Genomic DNA, 24,367 nt, shown 5'->3' with positions numbered 1-24,367 from the left:
CTCTCTCTACTATTTATATCAATAACCAACATGGCTATATTGATTGAATATTGTTTCTTTTAGTCAGTAGCTTACAAAATTAATTTTTCCATATATTTTTTAACTTAAGCATTTTAAAGTCAATCTTTTGTCCAAAACAATAATAATTCCTACTTTAATCCCTGTTTCTGTAGAATTAAACATCTGAAAGGACAGCCTCTCCTCTCAAATTGGACAGTAGTCAACTGAAACAATCTAAAAACTGTTTAGGCTTAAATAAACCACAAACCTACAATGAGATATGGATGAGTAATATTAGTAGTCCAATATTCTATCCATTCAGACAGAAGAAAATATCAAATACAGTGTTTCTAAGAAGATGGCATTATATTAAAATCAGATAATAATAATTGCTACAATATATAGCAGAAGGAAAAGCCATTGCAAAATCATAATGACAATAGCGGCAAGGTATATAGGATAAGTTTCTTTTTATCATCTGGCTTAATGGTTAGAGGGTTCAGTTCACAATCTTACGATTATGGGTTTGGTTCCTTGACAGAGTGGGGCATTGTGTCCTTGAACAAGACCCTTCATTTCACATTGCTCCAGTCTACTGACATAAATAGGTGAAATAAGTGTCAACTAATTGCTGTTGAAGCCCTCTTTCTCCTTCCAGTTTTCACATCTTGGATGTTCCATTCGGCTGAGGGTAGGAAGAGGGCTAAGAAAGTGCATGTCTGTTCATGACTACATAGGCACCTAAGAGAATTAGTAAAAGCATGGTACATGTTACTGAGTCAGACTTGTTCATGGGTGACTGCTATAAATGGTAAAGAATAACATAATTAAAGTGGAAGAACCAAGTAGAAGTACATGAAATCATCACAGAATATTTGTCATCATAATTAATCTTCATGAATCTGAAAAATATATTTTGTTAGGAAATTGCAAAATTAAAGTGTTTGGATATGATTTTTAGAAAAAGTGTTAGAATTATAATACTAAACCTACTGCAAAATATAATTGAAGAGGATACCTCAGAGAATAGTTGTGATCATATTGCTTTTGAAAGAGATTGGTGTGGGTCAGAGCAGGCTTTGATATAACTGAACATCATCATCATCGTTTAACGTCCGTTTTCCATGCTAGCATGGGTTGAACGGTTCGACCAGGGTCTGGGAAGCCAGGAGGCTGCACCAGGCTCCAGTCTGATCTGACAGTGTTTCTACAGCTGGATGCCCTTCCTAACACCAACCACTCTGTGAGTGTAGTGGGTGTTTTTTACATGCCACTGGCACAGGGGCCAGAGGAGGCTGGCAAACAGCCACGATTAGTTGGTGCTTTTACGTGTTACCGACACGGACGCCAGTCAGGCGGCACTGGCATCTGCCACATTTGGATGGTGCTTTTTATGCGTCACCGATATCTTAACTACAATTTCCATTTAATTTCTATTTTGATGTTGACGTACTTGACTCAATAGGTCTCCTCAAGAACAGCGGGTCACTCTACAATCCAAGGTTAGCACAGCAGGCCGTCCTGCGAGCCATGAACTCACTTCATTTGTTGGGTCTTTGAAGTCACAGCATATCTCCAGATGTCTCGGTCTTTCGTCATAGCCTCTGTGAGGCTCAACGTACAAAGGTCATGCTTGACCACCTTGTCCCATGTCTTCCTGGGTCTATTTGAAATAATTTGGCTTTTAATGATACATTATTAATGGAGAACAGAAAGTTAGATTTTTATTTACAATTTTTGCTTTTATATATAGAGGACTACATCTTTTCTTTAACATTTTCTTCATAAATTTTCCTTTAACTTTTTAAAAAGAATTGGTTTCTGAAGATTTATTGCTATTACATTTTTGTCGATGAGATACATTATTTAGGTACAGAATAAATGTATAATTAAACTGCCCATGAAGGAATTTGACCAGCATTCGACAATAAAATTTCTTGACATTTTTGAAATCGAGAAACAAAATATACAATTTAATTAGGGTTGAAACAGCCCCTAGGGGCCAATTCCTCCCTTGGAACAACACTCAAATGAAAGTTGGGTGCTTTACACACCTTATTTGCAAAAAAATACACAAAATGAGGGCTATAAATGGTCGAAATAAACAATTACCTTCGGAGCCAATGTGACAACACGTCAGTCGATAGATAGATAGATAGATAGATGTATGTATATATATATATATATATATATATATATATATATATATATAGAGAGAGAGAGAGAGAGAGAGAGAGAGAGAGAGAGAGAGAGATATGTGTGTGTATGTATATAGATATATATATGTGTGTGTATGTATATAGATATATATATGTGTATGTATATTTATATGTGTATATATATGTTAGATATATGTATGTGTGTGTGTGTGTATATATATTTATATGTATATGTATGTGTATGTATTTATATATCTGCTAAATCGGAAACCTAAAATGGATCCATAGCTCTCATCTCAATTACAAGCTTGGAACCCAGGTAATTTGTTACAACACTTATCCACCTATTGGTTTAGATTACCAGTGAACTAAACCCCCATATTATAGATAGATAGAAAGACAGACAGCCGAGACCTACCCCGGGAAGTTTCCACTAATTTTTTTTCCTTTTTGCTCCTTTCATTTTACATTTCTTTCTAACAGCTATAGATTAGCCAAGGTAGTTTTATTTTTATTGTTGAAGGAAGTTCATATAATATGGGAGAGGTAAATTCCAAAATGTGTGAAGGACCTTTTTTTTTTTATATGTGCATGATATCTTAATATTCAGCATGCTTTCATCTCATTTACATGTTATTGTTATTTTGAAAACATTGATATTTTTAAACTAATAACATACCAAACTAGAATTTAGTAATAAACTCAAAGGATTTTCTTTTCTTAATAAAAGTAAAGGGGCAAAAAAAAAGATGTGAAAACAACTGGGTTAAAAATCCTTTTGATATTGTGTTCTACACAAAAGTGATCATATTAGTTTTGTTAAAAAAGAAATAGTGCAGAGTGCACCAAAATTCTTTCAGTTTTAATGTATTTTATTCTTTAATGTACTGTAAATAAGTACCCTCTGGGAAAGCTGCTAGTCACTGAAAAAGAATGAAAAACAGAATTGTGCTGTTTTACTTAAGCTATAATTTATTCAGAGCGTATTTACACAAACTGATATCAGAGTCTGAAAGAGTTTCTGCAAAGGTACAGATCTAACAGTTACTGCACAGAAATGAAATGTGAGCACTGTGGGCTGTTTCCATACTATAGTTAGAATAGAGCTAAAACAGGAGTCATGATAGGTATAGCATGATGTAAGCCTTGAAGATCAAATGAACAACAAATTCAGATATAATCTTAGGTAACAAGGAAAATATATTAAGAATGTCAAGAATTGTCTGTTCTATGATAGAAACTTCCTATTTTAAAATGATCTACTTTAAAATTTTCCATCAAAATTTCATGTTAATTTATGTTCCAAACACCAGCTTAATTATGACAAAATTATTTTAGTAAGTTCTTCATTATTTTCAAAATTAATTGGAACAAAAGCAGAGTATTTCAACAGTAATATGATAACAAAAGAGTTAATATAGAATGATATAATGATAAAAATTGAGGAGGCAAATTCTAAAAATGTTCGTTTAGAAATGAAATCCAGATGTGGTCCCTCTAATGGTTATAGCTATTGCAAGGGAGATAATCATTTTACCATTATAAGTACAGGAGTAAAAATTTAAAATTGAAATTAAAGAAAAAGAAGCACAGAATTCACATGTTCAATATTTTGTTTACTTAGTCTGAAGTTCTCATAATCTATTATTCATTATAGGCTTAATTTTTTAATATTTACCGTTTTCTCTTTTTTGTTTTTTCTTTCAAAACATTTAAAGTGAAAAATTTATTTTTGTAATTTGCTTAAGTTTTTCTCATGGTTCTTAATGAAAGCATGTCATGTTCTTATTAGATTTGTTTGCAGTTGATGAAATTTACAAAATTTATTGAAGAGCATGTCAAAACCCACTGACAATTTGTTTTATCTTTGTTTTCATTGATTTTACATTTGTTTCACAATGCATGTGATACTATTTTACTTGTCACATCTTCTTATTCTGTCCCTTCCAACTCCTCTGTGTTGTGTGTTCAGTTCTTGGGTCTTTATCCTCTGTGTCTATTTCAATGTACAGGGAAACCTTTCCACCTCCACCAACAGTTTTTCAGCCCTCTCTTAACAAATATGCAGAAGCTGAGGAAGACCGCCCCACTTCTACACAGCAGTCAAGGTCTTTCAAATTGTTACAAGGCTTGATGGACAGTGGTCAAGGTAAGGTGTGATATCAAGCCATATTCCAAGGCTTTTTTCTTTTTTTTTTTTCCTCCATCATTTACCTGCAAAATTCCTGATTTTATATATTAAAGGAAATATTTATTACAATTTGATAACTATGAAACAAAAAATGATAGTAATTCTCCTCTCTCTCTCTCTCTCTCTCTCTCTCTCTCTCTCTCTCTCTCTCTCTCTCTCTCTCTCTCTCTCTCTCTCTCTCTCTCTCTCTCTCTCTCTCTCTCTCTCTCTCTCTCTCTTGATCAATCTATCTACTTCTCACCACATTATTTTCTCTATAAACTTGTAGAGACATATACCCAATAACATTTTATGCAAACATTGTATATAATTAACGAAGTTAGCATTTTTGTCAAAATGACCAGAACAAACTGAAAGCTACACATTACTTTCCCATTTTACAAGTACTAGAATCAAAACATTCCAAATCATTATTGTGTAGCACAAGCTTTGAGTAGTTTTCTGTTGTTGATTTATACCAAGTTCCTAGACTGACATCATAGAAAAATTCTTTCAAATTTCAAATACGCTGTTATAGTGTGGAAGATACATGTTAACCATTCAAAAGCAATAAAAACTGTTAACTACACTTAATCATTATTTCATATCAAAATTTTCCTCACACTGCTAGCTATGATTAGATAACAGATCGTGCAATGAAAATTTTGACATCCAATAATAAGTGAAGTGAACAGTTTTTATGTTTTTGAGTGATTAATATGGTTTTCATAATGTAATTGCTTTAGTTTCAACAGACAATCTCAGATCAAATCACTTGCCAGACAAGTACATTTCTGAATTTCAAATAAGTTATATTTTTCTGAAAGCCTAACAAAAGTAGAAGTAGGATATCCTTGTTGTTATTGATTAATTAATCCCAACTGCTACTGTTTAACCCTTTTGATGCCAACCCACCAGAGACTGTCACCTGATTCTATGGTAGAAAATTCATATTTTAAAATTATATTAATTAAAACCTTAGATCGAAGTTACATGTTAATTTATGTTCCACATACCTACATAATGAGAGTTGTTTTACTAAATTCTTCATGGTTTTAAGAAATTAATTGAAATTAAGGTAGCATATTCTTAACAGAAATATAATAACAAAGAAGTTAAGCAGAACTATAGACTAGAGGTAGGCGATCAGATATTGAGGTTACATTGCATACTTGTTAATCTTCCATCAGGACAACAATGTACACATTGTTATGCTTGGTTAAGATAGATATATTAATGTCCAAAATGAAATTCAGAGATATTGCACCTGCTTGGTTATCCAATCTGCACTTCACTGAATACCTCTGCATTGGTACTATAGGGATGAGTATATACTAGAATTAACATTTTCATCATCTTGCTCAGGTATTTTTGACCTGAGCATACCTTCCGTCTTGGTCCTACATTAGTTGAAGGTCTTCAGGGAAGCATGCAATGTCTAGACACTGGATTAGGATATTAGTATTCATTAAAGTTTTAATATCCATTCTTCATTTAGACATTAAATCAATATGATTTGTTGTTCTTATATCTCAGAGAAATCACCTCAGTGCCATTTTAACAGGTTTGGAATTATTTATGGTGGATATCCATTCTTTTCTTTAGCTTGCAAAAGATTCAAGTTCAATACTGCACATTTGTGCTAATCCTAATCGCACAGTGACTTTGTTACTTAGCTTTGAGCTTATACTTCTATATGGTATTTACATTTAAGAGGATTGAATCAATTAGATTTGAATTTATTGAATATTCAGCAAAGAGCCAATGTCAGGAGATGACTCGAGAATCTTTCAACCAGGAAACTTATCATCTTTGTGATTCAGCTGGCTTTGATTCTTTTAAGTCAAAATAATAGTATCTTAGATATCATTGTTTTGAGGGATTTTTTTTTTTAGGGTTCGTAAAATAAGCACCATGGAGGTGCCTTGCTTAGTGGTTAGGGTGTTGCACTCATGGTCGTAAGATTGTAGTTTCAATTCCTAGCCCAGGCAAAGTATTATGTTTTTGAGCAAACATTTCATTTCACATTCATCTAATGCATGCAACAGACTGTCATCTCATCAAGGATTGGGGAAATATACACCACAAAAAACAGGAAACTAGCCTTATGATCCTATGAATTGGAAAAGTCCTTTTTTTTTCTATTTTCTTTTTTTAAATGTACACCAGAAATAGTCTTATAGATAATTAACTTTAGAAATCACTGTTTTGAGTCCTGTTATTTTTAAAGTTGGTAAAATAAGTACCTGTTATAGTTTGAGTGATAAACAATTGGATTAAAAATAAATGCTTACCAGCTTTGACAGATTTTACAGCTGAGTTCCATAATCATTTGGGATATTGGAATACCACTGAAGACTTTGTCTTGTAATAGTTTAGGGATAAATACTCTGAAATGTGTAAACTGTATATTCTACTAGATATGAGACCCCAAGTTTTCAGAAATAATCTTGGTAAACTGAAACTAATGTCATGTTTAAAAACAGCAATATGCCTGCACTGAATTTGAACTTCCAGCTTGTAAGTTTATTTTCCAATACTTTATCCACCTGACCATTATGCATTCTATAATGCATTGAAAAATACAAATCACCTGTTGTTTGGTTGCTAAACTATCTTCATATAATGGATCTGCATGCTTTGACAAAGAATTCAAACACTTATATAAAAATTTCAGATTTGACATGAAGAAAAAAAATGCTGTACTGAAAACCCAAATGAAATGAAATATCTAATCAAATGAAAATAATTTCCTTAATTTAAATAAAAAAAAAACAGCATTTTGTCTAATTATTTCTCACTGGAATATACCACCTGTATACTTATACAATTGTCATTCATGACCAAATTTGGTTGTGTACAATACAGTTATCTAGCTGGAACTCAATATCAGAAAGAAAATAAGCTAGGGTGTTTACATACAAGCAAGCTAGCTGCTACCTGTTTAAATAGGCTTGGCTGTTAATTCTATGGGGTGGGGGAACAGCCACTCAGTATAATCAAAAACCAAGTATATTTTTGTTGCTTTTTTTTTTTCTATTTGATAAGAGAGCTAAGAAAAGGTGTTTGTGTTTTTTTTGTCCTCCCCCATCTCTCTCTCTCTCTCTCTCACACACACACACACACACACACACACACACACACACACACACATCACTGTTTAGTTGAAGGAGAGCTTTCTCTAACCTTCTAGACAGCCTGTTTGCTGCAAGATCTATCACAATATTTACACATTACTAGTTTTAGTTATGTCGTTTCTGTTGTACTCCTTGTAGATACCTAGCTATCATCTATCTAGAAGGTGCCTACAGAGGGTTGAGTGGGTATATGCATGCAGAAAGAGGATTGGGTTGGTGTATAGTAGATAGTGAGAGAGATGAAAGAATTCATTATGTTCTATGTTATGAAACTCAAAGTGTGACTGACAATATTTGGTTCTGTGCTGGATAGAAGCACCAGATTGCCAAAAAACAATTTTATCTCAAAATAACTCATTACAAGAACTATTTTAAAAAATTACAAGAAACTAGAATTATGAAACATTTCTATTTTCTTTCTATATTTATCTTATGTGATTATCATGTGGCAAGTGCCACATGTAGAAAGAGGTTAACAGTCGACAAATGTACAGGTGTTCTGGATTAATAAATATGATATGGGCTGCACTAAAACACCATATTATGCTTTTCTATTGTGTATTATTTGTGTATTGCTGCCTTATACACTTAGCATTTCATGTTCCTACACAACTCTGCATCAGATTGATTTACACATACACCAGCATCATTGCCATTACTTGTCTGGCATGTGTTGGATGGTTTGACAGTATCCAATAAGTTTCAGGGCTGTGTTGAGCTCCAATACTTGCTTTAACATGGTTTCTATGGCTTTCTGATGCCAACCACTTTCTAAATTGTACTGGAGCTTTTTTTTTTTTTTCATGGTACCAACACTAGTGAGGTTACCATGTAGCTTTACGAGAGTAAGATCCCTTTGACTGAATGTAACTATAGTAGGAAGGGAGGCAACTTTATGCTAGATGAGTGGCTAAGAAAGGAGCCAGAACAGGTTTATTCCTTGTTGATGTGATACATGTTACTTTGCATTATATAAAAGTGAAAGGCAGTGAGCTGACAGAACCATTAGCATGTCAGACAATATGCTTAGTGGCATTTCATCTATCTTTATGTTCTGAGTTCAAATTTCACTGAGGTCAATTTTGACTTTCATTCTTTTGGGGTCAATGGAATAAATACCAGTTAAGCACTGGAGTCAATGTAATCAACTGGCCTATCCCACCACCACATACAAGAAAAAATGTCAGACCTTGTGCCTGTATTCGAAAGAATTATATAAAAGTGTAAGTAGTTGGAGAGGAGCTGGAAGAGATGTAAAAATGATGGTAGTGATGCCACTTTACACTATACAGCACCAAACATCACTTGATACGGCAGCATTAAATGGTATAAAACACATGGTACTATGCAGTGCACCATATCACATTATAATGCAACACACTGCAATGTTACACCTCTCTGCATTAAAACACCTACACCACAAGGTACTCATTCTGTGAGGCATCCACACTATAACACCCAAACCATGAAATCATCCAACAAATAAGGTATTTTATTTATTTTCTTTGCACATTGGACCACCACTGTACATTTTTTTTATAAATGTCATCACCATCAAAGCTTTGTCAAACAAAGACATAAACAATGAGCTTCCATACAGTTTCCAAGCTATGTCTATAGTAAACCAAGATGCCATGCCATGTGAAGGAACCCAAAGCCATCTGTGCTTCAGTCAAAATAAAATTTTTGGTGCTAAACTGCAATAAATCTAATTACTGGTCTGATGAGAGCACCAGATACAATGTTTGATGCTACAACAATTATAACCCTTTAGTTTCTCCAGCTCAAATAATACTTATTTTGAAATCACTTTTCATTCTTCCAAGGTTGATTAAATAAACACCTTTTAAGTATTGGCTGTTCCTGCTGTTCAAAATTTTGGCTTTGTTTATCCCTATGTAAGAAATCATCATTTAACATCCACTTTCCTATACTTGCATGAGTCATATGGAATTCATTTAGGCTGATTTTCTTTGGGTGGATACCATTTTTGTCACCACGCCTCAACTGTTTCCAAGTAAGGTAATATATCCACATGGCTAAACATGTTTTCACAAGAGATTGGAAATGAATGATGCTGCTTATAGGATAGTGATTCTCATGCACAACTATTACATAATGTCAAGGCAAAGAGAGAGACACACAAACACCTATGCAGATGCAGGTACATACATATATTTTATATATATATATATATATATATATAAACAGGCTTCTTTCAGTTTCCATCTACCAAATTCACTCACAAGCCTATGGTTGGCTCAGAGCTGTTGTAGAAGACACTTGCCCAAGGTAACTTTAACGTGCATAATTTGACCCAGAATATAGAGATAATATTCTTATAGTCTAGTATACTCTTTACTCTTTTACTTGTTTCAGTCATTTGACTGTGGCCATGCTGGAGCACCGCCTTTAATCAAGCACATCGACCCCAGGACTTCTTTTTTGTAAGCCTAGTACTTATTCTATCAGTCTCTTTTGCCGAACTGCTAAGTTACACGGACGTAAACACACCAGCATCGGTTGTCAAGCAATGTTGGTGGGGATAAACACAGACACACAAACATATACACACACATGCATATATATACATATACATATATACGACAGGTTTCTTTCAGTTTCCGTCTACCAAATCCACTTACAAGGCTTTGGTTGACCCGAGGCTATAGTAGACGAAACTTGCCCAAGATGCCACGCAGTGGGACTGAACCCAGAACCATGTAGTTCGTAAGCAAGCTACTTACCACACAGCCAGAAATGATATGACAAACAACTTATTGCATTTAGTTTTGTCTTTTACCATTATTTTTTTTCAATTCTTCTATTATTTAAAACTAAACAGCAGTAATACATTAGGAGTTAATTCAGTCAACATTATCATATCTAATTATATAAACATTATCAATAATTCTATCAGTAATTTGATAAAACTCTGGTAATAAGGAAGCAAAAAGAGAAGTGCGTATACATTATATTCATTTTCTCAAAAATTAGCTCATTGTATCTCTGTTCTTCCTTCATATTCATTCCTTTCTCACTTTCTCTCATTTCTTTTATCTTTATCTTTTTGCTTTCACTTTTTCATTGATTTCCCTCAATGTTCTCTTTCTCACATTCTCTCTGACTCTTAAACTTTTCTTAAGCTCTTTTTCTCTCTCTCTGTCTCTACATATATATATATATATATATATATATCCTGTCTTTCTTACATGCTTACATATGCAAATTTTCTCTCTTTTTCCCTCTCATACATGTTTTCTCTCTCTTTCTCTTTCACACTGTTCTTGTGTTCTATTTCTTTTTCATAATGCCTTCTCTCTATTTCTCTCATACATGTTTCTCTCTCTCTCTCTCTCTCTCTCTCACTCATGACCCCTCTCTCTATCTCTCTCTCTCATTCTCAATTACAACTCATGATAAAAAAAAAACGTTAATAAAATGACAAACTATTTACCTGATCAACTATTTCAGAACCCCCTCCAGCCCTGAGACCCTTGAATCCGATGCAGTCACCCAACAGATCTCGAAGTGTTTCTCCTTTACCCTCTCAACAAGCAAACAAAGGGAATACAGTAAAAGCTGTAGGAAACTGGCAGTACAACTCACCTATAGGGCTGTATTCCAAAGAAAATGTTGCCCACACTTTCAAGGATCAAACAAATATTCTAATCAGTTCAAATAATGGGTAATGAAAACAACACAAATCATTATATTCAACATTCAGAACCTTTTTCTTTTTTCTACTGTCCTTGTTCTCTTCTCTTTCCAGAATGCTGTAGGATATGTAGGGTATTTTCTATCATATATGTACAAGCTAGTACAGAGTGCTTTGTATTATGTATGTATATTAGATGCATAAGCTCACAGTTGTTGATATGTATGTACGTACGTATGAGCTCATAGTTGGTGTAATAACTGAAATGTATGTAATCTATTGTGTTTGATAAACATGAAAGTCATATTGTACAGAAATTATTAAATATGAAAAATAGGTGAGATTGATAGTAAATACCCTGAAAATATTTTCCATAGCTCTTCAGCTTTACAAAGTATGTGCTGTAGAATGGACAGTAAGTTCCTAACAAACCACTTCTACACCACAACTGAAGTTATTTTGCTTCTCTTATTCTTCTCATCTATAATGTTCTTTTGTAGTTAATCACTTGTGAAGTGTTAGGCCCTGCAAGCCTGATTGAGTTCCAACTCTCTAGAGGCAGGTGAGGCCTTTAGTCATGATCTATGGATTCCTTAACCCTTTGGCCTTTAAACTGGCCATATGCAGCCAAAATGTTTTTTTCTGTTTTATGCTTAAATTAGCCAGATCTGGTTTCTCTCACCAACCTACAATGTCATTCCAAAAATAGTCACATTATCAAGATATTAATTACATGATTAATTCAAAACAATAAGTATAAACAAGCATTACATTTGACAAAGTAATCTGAATGCTAAAGGGTTAAGAAAATAAAGCCAAATAAAAGGGGGCAACTATGCAAATGCCCAGTAGGAGTAAAAAAATCTATAACCAAATCCATTGTTTTGTATGACACATCAAACAGTTAATTTTCAAACATTCATTTTCATGTGTTCTGTAGAGCAATTTTGACCTCCTGCCATCAACATTTCTTTTTTTTTTTTTTTTTTTTTTTTTCTAAATAATAATCTGTATTTAGAGAAAGAAATTTTCCTCCAAAAGTATTCTTCTTTCATTTTTAATTGTAGAAAGGATGAAGATCAAAATAGCTAATCAGATATATTCTTCATCTTCATTTCTCAACAATGACACCCAAAATAAAATTTAAAAAAGAAAATGCAATATTTCAAATAATCCAGTTAGTTTTATAATATTTCTGTTCAGTATGACATCATGTTTATGAATATGTAATTATGAATTGTATTTATGTTATGCACTATCAAACAGCTCAAATATCTTTTTGTTTCAGATATTTCTATTCTGCCACTTCCAAGGTACAAAATTTATTATAAAGGAGGATAATAAATAGTAATAAAAGTTGATTTCCACATCAGTTCAACATTTTAAAATCCATATTTAACTATATACCTTTTTTTTTTTTTTTAAGGAATGTATTTAGAATAATTTATAGTTTGGTTTGTGTGTGTTATTTGAAGTTTTAGTTTACTAACAGCCATCAACAGTTGACTGCAAGTAAGCTGAAATTTCAATTAAATGCTAAATTGTATTTATATGTAACTTCACATAAAAATTAATACATAAATACATATAATAATAATAATAATATTAATGAAATTATTGTATACAGTGCTCAGGTGCACCACAACTTGTTAGAAAGTGCATATAAAGTATATGCAGTAATGTACAAATGTCTGGAAAGCGAACAATGTATGAGTCAAATACATGCTTGTGTGTGTATGGAGGGGAGAAAATCAGGTGTAGTGTTGGCAAATCTCAGAAATTATGCACACACATAATTAAGCTGTGAAAGAATATTTCTCAGTCTGTGTTTTGAATATCTTCCTTACAAATTTTAAATTTTGATACTTTAAAAGAGAGACTATTATTGGTATTTCTCACTTGTACTGTAGAAATCATTGTTAATTTTGTATTGTACTGTACAAATATTAATAACTTTGAAGTTTGTAACATATCAGTAAATAATTTTAAAAAATACCTGAAAAATATCATCACAAACATACGTTATCAATTCGTGGTGTGTAGCATGGTTCGTAATTGAGTGTTCTATGCTATTCTGGATCAGTGTTAAATGAATTGGTGATGAACAAGGATAGATGTACTCTACAAGAAAGACAACTTTCTCCCATGCCATAGATGCAAACAACCAAACAACTTAAAGATTTACATTGCACCATTTAGATTATTTAAGAATATATTTTTTTACCCCCTTTTTCAACTTATATTGAGTAACAGTCTGTTAGTTTTGTTTGATAGATTTTTTTTTTCTTTTGTAATTCTTCTCAATTTAAAAAGAAACAAAGGCAGCAAGCTGGCAGGAACGTTAGCACAGCAGATGAAATGCTTAGCGGTATTTTGTCTATCTTTACATTCTAAGTTCAAATTCCGCCAAGGTTAACTTTGACTGACCCCTTCCCCCAAAATTTCAGGCCCTTGTGCCTAGAGTAGAAAAGAATTTAAAAAGAAACAAAATTTAATATTTATAACAAGTCATTTTGTTGTGGAAATCAGCTTTTATTATTGTAGGGTTGTCAATCCTCCATAAATATTTAACTTTTCGATCATAGGTTGAGTACAATTGTAAATCCTTCCCTTTCCACTTAGATTAAACCACCACCATCACCTCCACCACCCAAGAACCCTTATAGGCTTTGATCAATTATAGCCACTACCAATATTATAAGTTATATTTATAGAACCTATACTAGTATCTTAAGCTTTGAAATAGTAGCATGTAATTTTAAATAGTTCCCAGCACTCATGTTTATCTTTTAGAACTCTTTTAGCGTTCATATTTCATTTGAAAATTTCTGTCTTTCATTGTCTTCTGTAATGTTAGAGATCCAATAATATTTTCAAATGAATTTCACTATATTAATGTTTCCATTTTCATTTGAACAATTTTCCTAAGTTCTTTCTTATTAGCTACCATCATTAAATGCAATTAAGTTCTACAATTAGGCTTCAGTTCCTGCTTGTAGGGATTCCTTGCACCTGTCATTAATGTCTTAGAAATGGTACAACTCCTTGTTTTCTCTCTAAAATACATAAATTAAATCAGGGTTTAAATTAAGTTTATTTTTTTAGTAATAAATTGTGTCTACATTTAAAGATTGTAAGATTAAAGTACTGAACTACAAACTTCATGGTTATGAATTCAAGACCTATGCCTAGGGTCATTGTGTTCTCTTGTGCAAGACACATAATTCTGTTTGCTCCAGGTCATAAGCTAAAGAAGGTCTGATAGTTATATCAGGTTTTATGTTAATGAGATGAGAAATAATCTCTCTCCTTTTACAGAGGACACTGATTAACCACAAGTAATGATTTTACATAACCTGGTATATGTTTCTGACAGCTTAGAAAAACTGGGACATGAACTTAAGATCTTTGAACTGGTAGAGAGTTCAACTATTGATGGAAAGTGTAGTCTCTCATAAACAATATCACAGAATTGAACCATTGCAGTGATCATGATGAAATTTTGCATCATTCTATCTTTTGCTGAATCTTCCTCAGTTCTATAAAAACTGAGCCCAATCAGTTAAAAAAGAACTTTGTTTTACCAAGAACTGTAAATGCTCACTATCAGAGATCTAACAAATGGTAACAATATGCGCCTTATCAATCTTGTGTTTATCATTATTAATTAAGTACAATGTATTTTTATCATTCTTTAGATCTTTTGCTGTGAACATTAAGAGTTGTTACTAAAATATTCATTTTCATATGAACTAATTTACCAAAAAGTACAGTTGTTCTCTGAAACTGATGTCATTTATAAAAACTCTTTGGTTACCTAATTACTTCTACAGTAGCTTTTATCAAATATTGTAATAGTATAATGATGCAGTACTATAGCAGGGGTGTATATTCTGGGATGAGTTAGATAAGTGCTGCACATCATCCACCAAAGATGGTAATGTCTCTGTTCTTGCGAAATCCTGATACAATCTGGTGAAATCTAATAATGCACAACTCAAGAACCAAGATTAAATTGGTTTAAAATGGTGTTATGTATGGAAATAGCCAAAAGTTTTTATGTTTTTAGTTATAGGTAGTGGTAGGTTCAGTACCCTAACCCTAACCCTGTGACGACAAGCACCAAATGCCTTACTATATTTACTTTCATAGTCTAGATTCAGACCTTAATAGAATTGACTTCACTTTCCATCCTCCCAGCTCAATGGATTATTTCCTTCTTATTGAACATGTGCCTTTTCTGATTATGTTTAGATTAGTATTTCTGAAGGTGGGGGTCTATGCCCCACTGATGGAGGGGCATAGGACAAAGAGAATTTAGAAACAATGATTTAGGCATTAATACTACAATGATGGTGATAATTGTGAATATTACATCAAATGGAAGTGGCTGTATTTAGACAAATGTTTCATCATCATCATCATTTGGTTATTTTACCTCAAAAGATAATTATATGCATTCTTTTTTTTTACTTTTTATCTTTATTTTTCTCCGCATGCATTTACTATGTCATTACTTTTAGCTGATTTTTTTTAATAACTTATTATTGTATGTTATATTTTCTTATTTGTCATGTGTTGTGTGTGTGTTTGTGTGTGTGTTTTCTTATATCTATTTTAAGCATGATATTGTTTCAATATTGCTGTTGTTGTTGTTGTTTTTGCATGAATAGTGCATGCTATGTTTTTTCAGAGATTCTAAAGAGAATGGTGATGTAAGGAAATCTAGCTTGACAAATGATTCCTCTGTGTCTGTAGATGCAGAGAAATCTGGTGTTGAGTATGATGGTGAGGGTCGGATTTTGTATAAACCATCAGAGACTTACAAACTGATACATGGAGAAAGTGATCAAGCAGATACAACAGCAGTGCCATTATATTCTAAAACTTTCAAGCGTCTTCAAGAAAAACTAGATGGGTAGGAGTAACAAATCTTAATCAGTTCTTGAAACTACCTTTTAAATTTTTTCCTTTTTCAATATTGATCCCTACAGTGTTTGTGTGGAAGAATGGTCTAATTACTCCCCATTATTAAGTCTTGTCCTTCCATAATCTGAAGTCAAATTCCACCAGGGTTCACTTCACTTGTCACCCATCCGAAAAGTGACAAAACTAAGTACCAGCAATATACTGAGGTAGTTTGATAGTAGTGAACAAAATTCCATACTATATTAAATTCTTATTTCTCTTCACTCCTCTGATTTCAAATCTTACCAAGGTCCATTGCTTTTCTTCCCTCCGAGGGATTGGAGAAATGCAAATGCAGTAGTATCACGGTTTTTTAACAACTCTGATCGTGAATAAATCATGCTTTATCTCCTGTCTTTCTCATACCCATTTAATACAGTAGTACCTTGGTCTATGAATGTCTCTGATCACAAATAAATCATGCTTTATATATATAGTAACAAACTGAGGAAAGGGGTGTGTGAAACATCCAATTCACTGGTACATCAGTTGGATACCATATAAATATGGGTATAATGCAATTACGAAGATAAATTATATAGAGAGTTATTATTGACAATCCAATAATTTATTTATATTACAATATTACATGATATGCTATGAATATAATATGACATAATATTATATAACATAAACAATTATTTAAAAAAACCATAAAAGGCCAACAAATTGTTTTGACTTATATACATTCTCTGATATATATATACACAGTAATAGTTCCCTTATATATACAAGTCACTTCAGGATCATGGTTTAAAGATAGATGAAAACCGAGGTACTACTGTACTAAAGTCAATATGATCAACCATACTTTTTTCTTAAAATGCATGGCCTTGTGCCTATCTTACAAATTAATACTGAAGTCTCAACTATTAAGATCTCTTTTAAAAGAATGGATATTATATCTAGACACACGCTAGAGCTTGATCAACTCTGGTTGGGTTGCCTGAATGAGATTGTCTGAAGTTGAGACTTGAAACACCTAATGACCCTAGGAAATATCGACAATGTGTCTAAGTACATTACAGGGTGACATACAGGAAAACTAGTTATTAGTAGTGCATAGAACAATTGCTGTAAAGTACTGAACTGTTTGCTACCAGGTCATCAGTTCAAACATTATTTACAGCTATTGTGTTTTCCCATGGATAAACAACAAAACACTGCTTGCTTCAGCTTACCTGACTGGCAAGAAATTTCATCTCTGCTGTAAAGATAGGTGGTTATCAGTAATGAAAGAGCAAGTGCTTGTTTAAAAAGTTGTGCCAACATACAACAATATCCAAATTTCCATATTAGTAAAATGATAGTACTACCCTCAGTTGTTATTATTATTATCATTATTATTATTATAGTGATGATAATAGTTCTTTCTAATTTTGCACAAGGCCAGCAGTTTTAAGGGGAGGGGCATGTCTATTACATCAACCCTAGTACTTATGTTATTGACTCCTGAAAGACAAAAGATAAAGTTGAACTTAGAATGCAATGAACCAGAGAAAATGTGCTTAGCATTTTGTCTAATGTGCAAACAATTCTACCAGCTTGCCACCTTTAATGGTTTCTAATTTTGGTATAAAGGGAGTAAATGAAGCATTACCAAGTAACAAGACGTATACATATAGCTCTGTATTCCCGTTATTATCAATGTTCATAAAGTGATTTAAGATAATCATTTGGAAGAGGAGTAAGTAGTTTCCCTTCCAATTTGCAGTTTAGCATTTGATTGACTAAATTGCTTGAGACCAATACTCTAAGTGTTGTTCCATAAACCTATAGACTATTCCAAGAATTTCTCAGAGTTTTTCACATTTGGCAGGAAATTTAAAAAATTTTATTGAAAGTATTTGGTCTCCTCCTAAAAAGTTTGAAGAAAAGTACTACAGACATTGTGGATTTTGATATCTTTTCTACATTTATTTTAATAGAAAGTATTAAAATCTCAAGATTTTAAAAATACAAACAGATGTTGTAATTACACACACACACACATTGTTTTAATAAACAGAATTTTTCTGTAGTGTAACATTCTACTACTTTCATAACATGCTATGCAATAAGCTTATCATTATTATTATATGAAGGCAGTGAGCTGGTAGAGTCGTTAGCGTGTTAGACAAAATGCTTAGCGCCATTTGATCCATCACTACTTTCTTAGTTCAAGTTCCACCCAGGTTGACTTTGCCTTTCATCCTTTTGGGCTCAATAACATTAGTACCACTTGAACTCTGGGGTCAGTGAAATTGACTTACTCCCACCCCTAAATGCTGGTCTTGTTCCAAAATTTGAAACCTTTATTGTATTAAGGTAGCAACCTGACAGAATTCTTAAGGCATTGCACAAAATGCTTAATGGCTTTACTTTCATCTATTTATGTTCAAAGTTCACCAGAGGGTAACTTGACCTTTCATACTTTCAGGGTCGGTAAGATAAAGTACAAGTACTGGGGTTGATGTAATCAACTTGCTCCCTCCCTTCAAAAGCACTGGCCTTGTGCCTGTAGCAAAAAGGAGTATGATTATTATTATTATTATTAAGGTAGCAAGCTGGCAGAATCATCAGCATGCTGGATGAAATGCTTAGCAGTATTTCGCTTGCCGCTCCATTCTGAGTTCAAATTCGGCCACGGTCGACTTTGCCTTTCGTCCTTTCGGAGTCAATAAAATAAGTACCAGTTGAGTAGTAAGGATTGATGTAATTGATTCATCCCCTCCCCCAAAATTGCTGTCCTTGTGGCAAAATTTGAAGTCATTATTATTGTTGCTGTTATTATTTCTATGTCAACTTGTACAAAATGTTTTGCAAATATTCAGGAATAGAAGAATTTGTAGTTATTTCATTACTACAGCAATAATAATTTACAATGATTAGAATATCGAATAATAACAATAAATATCTAACTAATTAGTGAATTTAACATTAGATGGGATTTGTCAAAATACACCTTGGAGAATGGCCTAACTATTTACAAACAATAACTATATCTGATCTGTCTGTCTTGTCACCAACAGGGCCCCAGTGGCAAGCTACACGCCGCCACCTGCAGCTCCTGCACCACCTCCACCACAAGTTCAACTTTTCTGTAAGTTGTGATTTTTAAAATTTTATTTATTTATTTTTGTAACTATTGTTACTGGTGCAAGCATGGCTGTGTGGTTAAGAAGCTTGCTTTCCAACCATGTAGTCTTGGGTTCACTCCCACAGCATGTCACTTTATGCAAGTGTCTTCTACTGTACCCCCAAGTCAACCAAAGACTTGTGAGTGGATTTGGTGTGTAATTATGTGCCTGGTTGTGTATGTAATTATCTGTGTGTATGTGTGATTGTCTGTGTGACTGTGTCCACTCAGCTGGCAAAAATGTGTTCTACCTATTTTTCAAAGGGCCAGTCTTGTCATATTCTGTATCATGCTGAATCTCTCTGAGAACTACATTAAATTTACTCATGTCTGTGGAGTGCTCAGCCACTTACATGTTAATTTCACAAGCAAGCTGTTCCATTGATTGGATCAAGTGGAACTCTCATTGTTGTAACCGATGGAGTACCAGATTGTGTGTATGTGATATTGTCTATGATTGTGTCATGCATATGTATGCATGTTATGTGTATATATAATGTATATACTATGTAAAATGATAAGCAGAAATATTTATTTAATAATTTCCCTATTTTATCTCATATCCTGTTTTTTAATATCCTTCTGTCAGCCTTCCTCAATGTGAACCCACAAAATTTTCTTTTGCTTAGCTCTTCCCAAGCAAGCTGCTCATACTCCAAGAGCACCACCACCTCCACCAGCTCCTGCGATTGTACCAAAAGCACCACCACCACCACCAGTCCATAGGCCTCAAGCTGTAACCAAGCCTAAGTTACCTTCTGGACCCCCTAAACCAACTGGACAAGGTGCTACGAAAGGCAAGAAAGGCGATGCTGTCTATAAAAACCCTGATCAGAGTGGTAGGATCCCTGTCTGTGCCGCTTGTGGAACTCCAATTAGGTCTGTTTATTTCTTTTGTGTGAATCACAGCCACTTTTATCATCATCATCATCATTACACTTCACTTATCATTATAACAACATATATATATATATATATATATATATATATATATATATATATATATATATACACACATGTATGTGTGTTGTTATACACTGCTGGTCACAATGCACTTCCTTGCATTGTTGTAGCTTTCAAATGATGTCACTCAGCTGGCCAGGTGAGCATGCCAACATTCCCACTAAACAGAACACCAATCCATCCCTGGGTTATCCATTTACAGCTAAGTGGACTGGAGCAACATGAAATTAAGTGTTTTGCTCAAGAATATAATACACTACCTGCCTAAGAATTGAAACTAGAGTTGCCAGATCATAAGTGCAACAGCCTAACCACCAGGTCATACATAACTTAATTTAACTTTGTTGGATTTCATGATTTAAGACTTACTAAATCATCAGTGTGTGTTTATTGTCACTGGCACTTTAATCTAATACCTGGCAAACATCTAACTGCAAATAAGTACTGTAGAGAGATATGGCTCATTGTGGTAAGCCATACAGAATTGGTACCTTTTGGAGACACATAGTTTCAGTAGTATGCATTCTTAGACTATGAGAAAGCAAATGGATAACCAGTACTTCATTTGAATCACTACAATAAGTTGAAAACTTCATTGGTGCTAAGAGCTTACAGAAAACCTCAATTTTTTTATGAAGGAATTGTGGAGATATATTTTCACATAACAAAGAAATTTTCTTATCTGTCTTTGTATTTTATTACAGAGGACCATTTGTATTGGCCATGGGAAAAAGTTGGTGTCCTGCTCACTTCGTTTGTGCTAACCCTAACTGTGGTGTTAAGCTCTTTGACATTGGTTTCGTTGAAGAAGGTGGCTTCCTTTATTGTGAGAAGGACTACGAGCTCTACTTTGCTCCTCACTGCCATAAATGTAACCAAGTAATCATTGGGGTAAGTACTTTAAAAATTTCTTGCGGGACTGAAATTGTCAAAAAACTATACAAAGAAAAGATGCTCTTAACTACAGTTTATAAATCCTAAATCTAAAAAGATTTTAAGCACATTTCAAAATTTAGAAGTATAGCAATTTTGGACAGTCATTCTTCTAGCAGTTGGAAAACATGAGCTGCAAGTTTTACTCTTCTTTCTACTACAATTTCCTGCAAGATGCACAGATTGGCTTTTCTTAAAACTTCAGAGTTTATGATTCTGTCCCTGTAAATCATCTTGAGTATTCTGCATAGATATCATTGGTGATTCACCCTCTGAGTGATCTTGGCAGTTATTTCCTCCTGCATAGATTGCTGTTGGCAAGATGCTATAGGCTCTGATGCAATAGGATCTTCACATGATTGCTAATTGGAGTGCTGGTCTAGATCTTGCTAATTCCTTTTAACACTGCTGCTGCACACCCAATTCTGGAGTTGACATCAGCCTCGATATCTCCATCAGTAGTAATAATACTGCCTAGATGGATGAAGCTAACTTCTAACGTCTTCAGTGGATTCTTGATTCACAGTAATTTGCATCTCTCCTTGCTTACTAGCCTGCCTCACCCTGGTTATTTCAGAGCTGATCCTTAGGTCTGCCTTTTCAACCTCTTCAGCTATTTGAACAGAAAAGGGTAATGTAGTCCAAAAACATTATAATCGTAGGTGTGGCTGTGTAGTAAGAAGCTTGCTTGTCCACCATATGGTTCTGGGTTCAGTCCCACTTCATGGCACCTTGTGCAAGTGTCTTCTACAGGTTCAGGCTGAGCAAAGCCTTGTGAGTGGATGGAAACTGAAAGAAGCCTAGTGTGTGTGTGTATATATATATATATATTATATATGTGTCTGTGTTTGTTACCCCCACTTCCATCACTTGACAACTCGTGTTGGTGAGTTTATGTCACTTTAACTTAGCAGTTCAGCAAAAGTGATCAATAGAATGAGTACCAGGCTTTAAAAGAGAAAAAAAAAGTTCTGGTGCTGATTTCATTTGACTAAAAGTTCAAGGTGGTGCCTCAGCACAGCCACAATCTAATGACTGGAACAGGTAAAAGATAAGAGATATTAATTTTTTTTTTTGTATCTCTCTAATCTTTAATTAATGTTTATATATAATATATTAATATTTTCTTTTTTACAGGAATGTGTGAATGCTATGAACACTACTTTCCATCCCAATTGTTTCTTGTGCGCTCAGTGTAGGAAGCCAATTGGAGGCAGCAGCTTCCACATAGAAGATGGGGAGTTCTATTGTGATCCTCGTGAGTATGCAACTGTTTGTCTTTTTTTTTCTGCACCTAAGACATACTAAACGTTTTTACATCATTACCACCACACACTGACACCAACACTGTGTGTGGGTATCACTTTCTCTTTTATTGTGTGGGTGCATGTCACTTTTCACACCTCAGCTATAATATACATTGTTATATTGTCATCATCAGACACTGACACTTGTTCATGTGTGTGTGGATGTATGAGACTAACTCACAATTTTCTCTTCACCCTCTTTATCTTGCTCCTCTCCTTTCTTTTCTCAATATTCTCTATTCCTTCTTTCATTTGTCATAACACTCATAAACTTTTCCAATTTTATTTTCCAGACTGGAAGGAAATGTTCCAAGCCATTTGCTTTGGGTGTAAATATCCTATTGATCCTGGAGATAGATGGGTTGAGGCAATGGATCATAGCTACCATTCTGACTGCTTTGTCTGTACAGTACGTATTATTGTTGTTGTTGTTGTTATTATTATTATTATTATTATGTCATCAGGCACTCACAGCCCTCTACCAGTTGGGAAATGAGATCAGTGGATATTCTGCTTTAGAAATTTATAGAGGATTAGTTGCAGAGAAGTGCAGCATTCTCAGGGAGACTCTGGGCACCAACAAGAACGAACTGGCTAGTCTGTTCCAGAGGACTTTCCAGTCAGAAACTATCATGAGTAATTTCTGCATGTCCTTGGCTTGGCAGTGCTAACAGGGGCTGCTACAGTCATAAACTCTACAGTCATGGATGTGTTGTCAGACAGGCCTGTCCAAGGTGCATGCAGAGTGACAAAACCATTCTGCACACCTTCATTCAGTGTCCGGACATTGCTGACTTGTGGGGTTATGTCAAATAGTTGCTGTCGTGTGGGACGGATCCGTCTGTCAGCCAAGTCTGAGGTGATAATTGCACTGCCACCCTCCTCCAATCAGACAAGCAAGGCAGTTTTCCTTTGCCTGGTGGCTGTGGAGAAAGGGGTTCGGTGGACAAGGCTGAAAGGCATGAGGACAGATACATTCCTCTTTGGTAGTGCCCTCATTGACTTCTTCAAGTTTCCCTGGAAAAGGAAATTGAGAGTGGAGAGGGAAGTGCTATCCTTGAGTGAGTTTACTGAAGGGTGTGTGAAAGTTGCGAAAATGGCAAGAGTGGATGGTACCTCACTAAGTGTAGACCTGTTTCCAGAAGTGAATTATCCAAACCCCAAAGAATTCCTCTCAATACATGGCTATGATTCTTCCCCACTACTTCTGCTCGTGATCAGAGATGCACATATCATCAGCCACTAAGGGACATGCTCAACTGGTTAAGGTCAAATAACTGACAAGCAAATCTGGTATTGAGCAGAATATTTGCTGTAGCCCAACTTTTATACCAAGATAAAACAATGTACATGATAACACTTCCCGATACTGCATCAGGGCATTTATTACCAGTGCCGGTGACATGTCGAAACTCTACTTGTGAAGACCCGTTGAGGCAAGTGGGGATCAGAATGGAAATCGATCAATGGAAATTGCAGATGTGTTACCAGTGCCGGTGGCATGTAAGAGAACCTTCCGTTTCGCGACCGTTGCCAGCACCGCCCCGTTTCGTGTCCGTTGCCAGCCTCGCATGGCCCTTGTGCCGGTGGCACATAAAAAGCACCATCTGTTCGTGGCCGTTTGCCAGCTCTGTCTGGCACCTGTGCGGGTGGCACGTAAAAAGCACCCACTAAACTCACGGAGTGGTTGGCGTTAGGAAGGGCATCCAGCCATAGAAACACTGCCAGATTTGACTGGGCCTGATGAAGCCTTCTGGCTTCACAGACCCCAGTAGAACCGTCCAACCCATGCTAGCGTGGAAAACGGACGCTAAACGACGATGATGATGATTATTATTATTATTATTATTATTATTGTTAAAGCAGTGAGCTGGCAGAATTGTTAGCACACTGGGTGAAATGCTTATCAGTATTTCATCCGTCTTTACATTCTGAATTCAAATTCTACTGGGGT

The 24,367-nt window shown here is 34.5% G+C and overlaps 1 protein-coding gene across 4 annotated transcripts in view; it reads left to right on the top strand.

Moving 5' to 3' along the window:
• Nucleotides 1-24,367, top strand: part of LOC115214533 (PDZ and LIM domain protein Zasp) — a 154,126-nt gene that overhangs the window by 124,276 nt on the left and 5,483 nt on the right. For 2 of the 4 annotated variants that reach the window (XM_029783734.2, XM_029783736.2), the window contains 8 exons: nt 4,172-4,308; nt 10,941-11,154; nt 15,818-16,042; nt 19,104-19,174; nt 19,840-20,089; nt 20,878-21,064; nt 22,244-22,364; nt 22,707-22,822. In XM_029783734.2, coding sequence (XP_029639594.1) covers nt 4,172-4,308; nt 10,941-11,154; nt 15,818-16,042; nt 19,104-19,174; nt 19,840-20,089; nt 20,878-21,064; nt 22,244-22,364; nt 22,707-22,822 — 1,321 coding nt within the window. Of the gene's footprint in view, nt 1-4,171; nt 4,309-10,940; nt 11,155-12,412; nt 12,438-15,817; nt 16,043-19,103; nt 19,175-19,839; nt 20,090-20,877; nt 21,065-22,243; nt 22,365-22,706; nt 22,823-24,367 lie in introns of all 4 variants that reach the window. The other 2 variants (XM_029783737.2, XM_036504907.1) reach the window with 2 other exon arrangements.

Source organism: Octopus sinensis, linkage group LG7, assembly GCF_006345805.1.
Source record: "Octopus sinensis linkage group LG7, ASM634580v1, whole genome shotgun sequence".
Taxonomy (NCBI): Eukaryota; Metazoa; Mollusca; class Cephalopoda; order Octopoda; family Octopodidae; genus Octopus; species Octopus sinensis.
The sequence above is the reverse complement of the archived record's forward strand: the minus strand, read 5'-3'. Positions and strand labels throughout refer to the sequence as shown.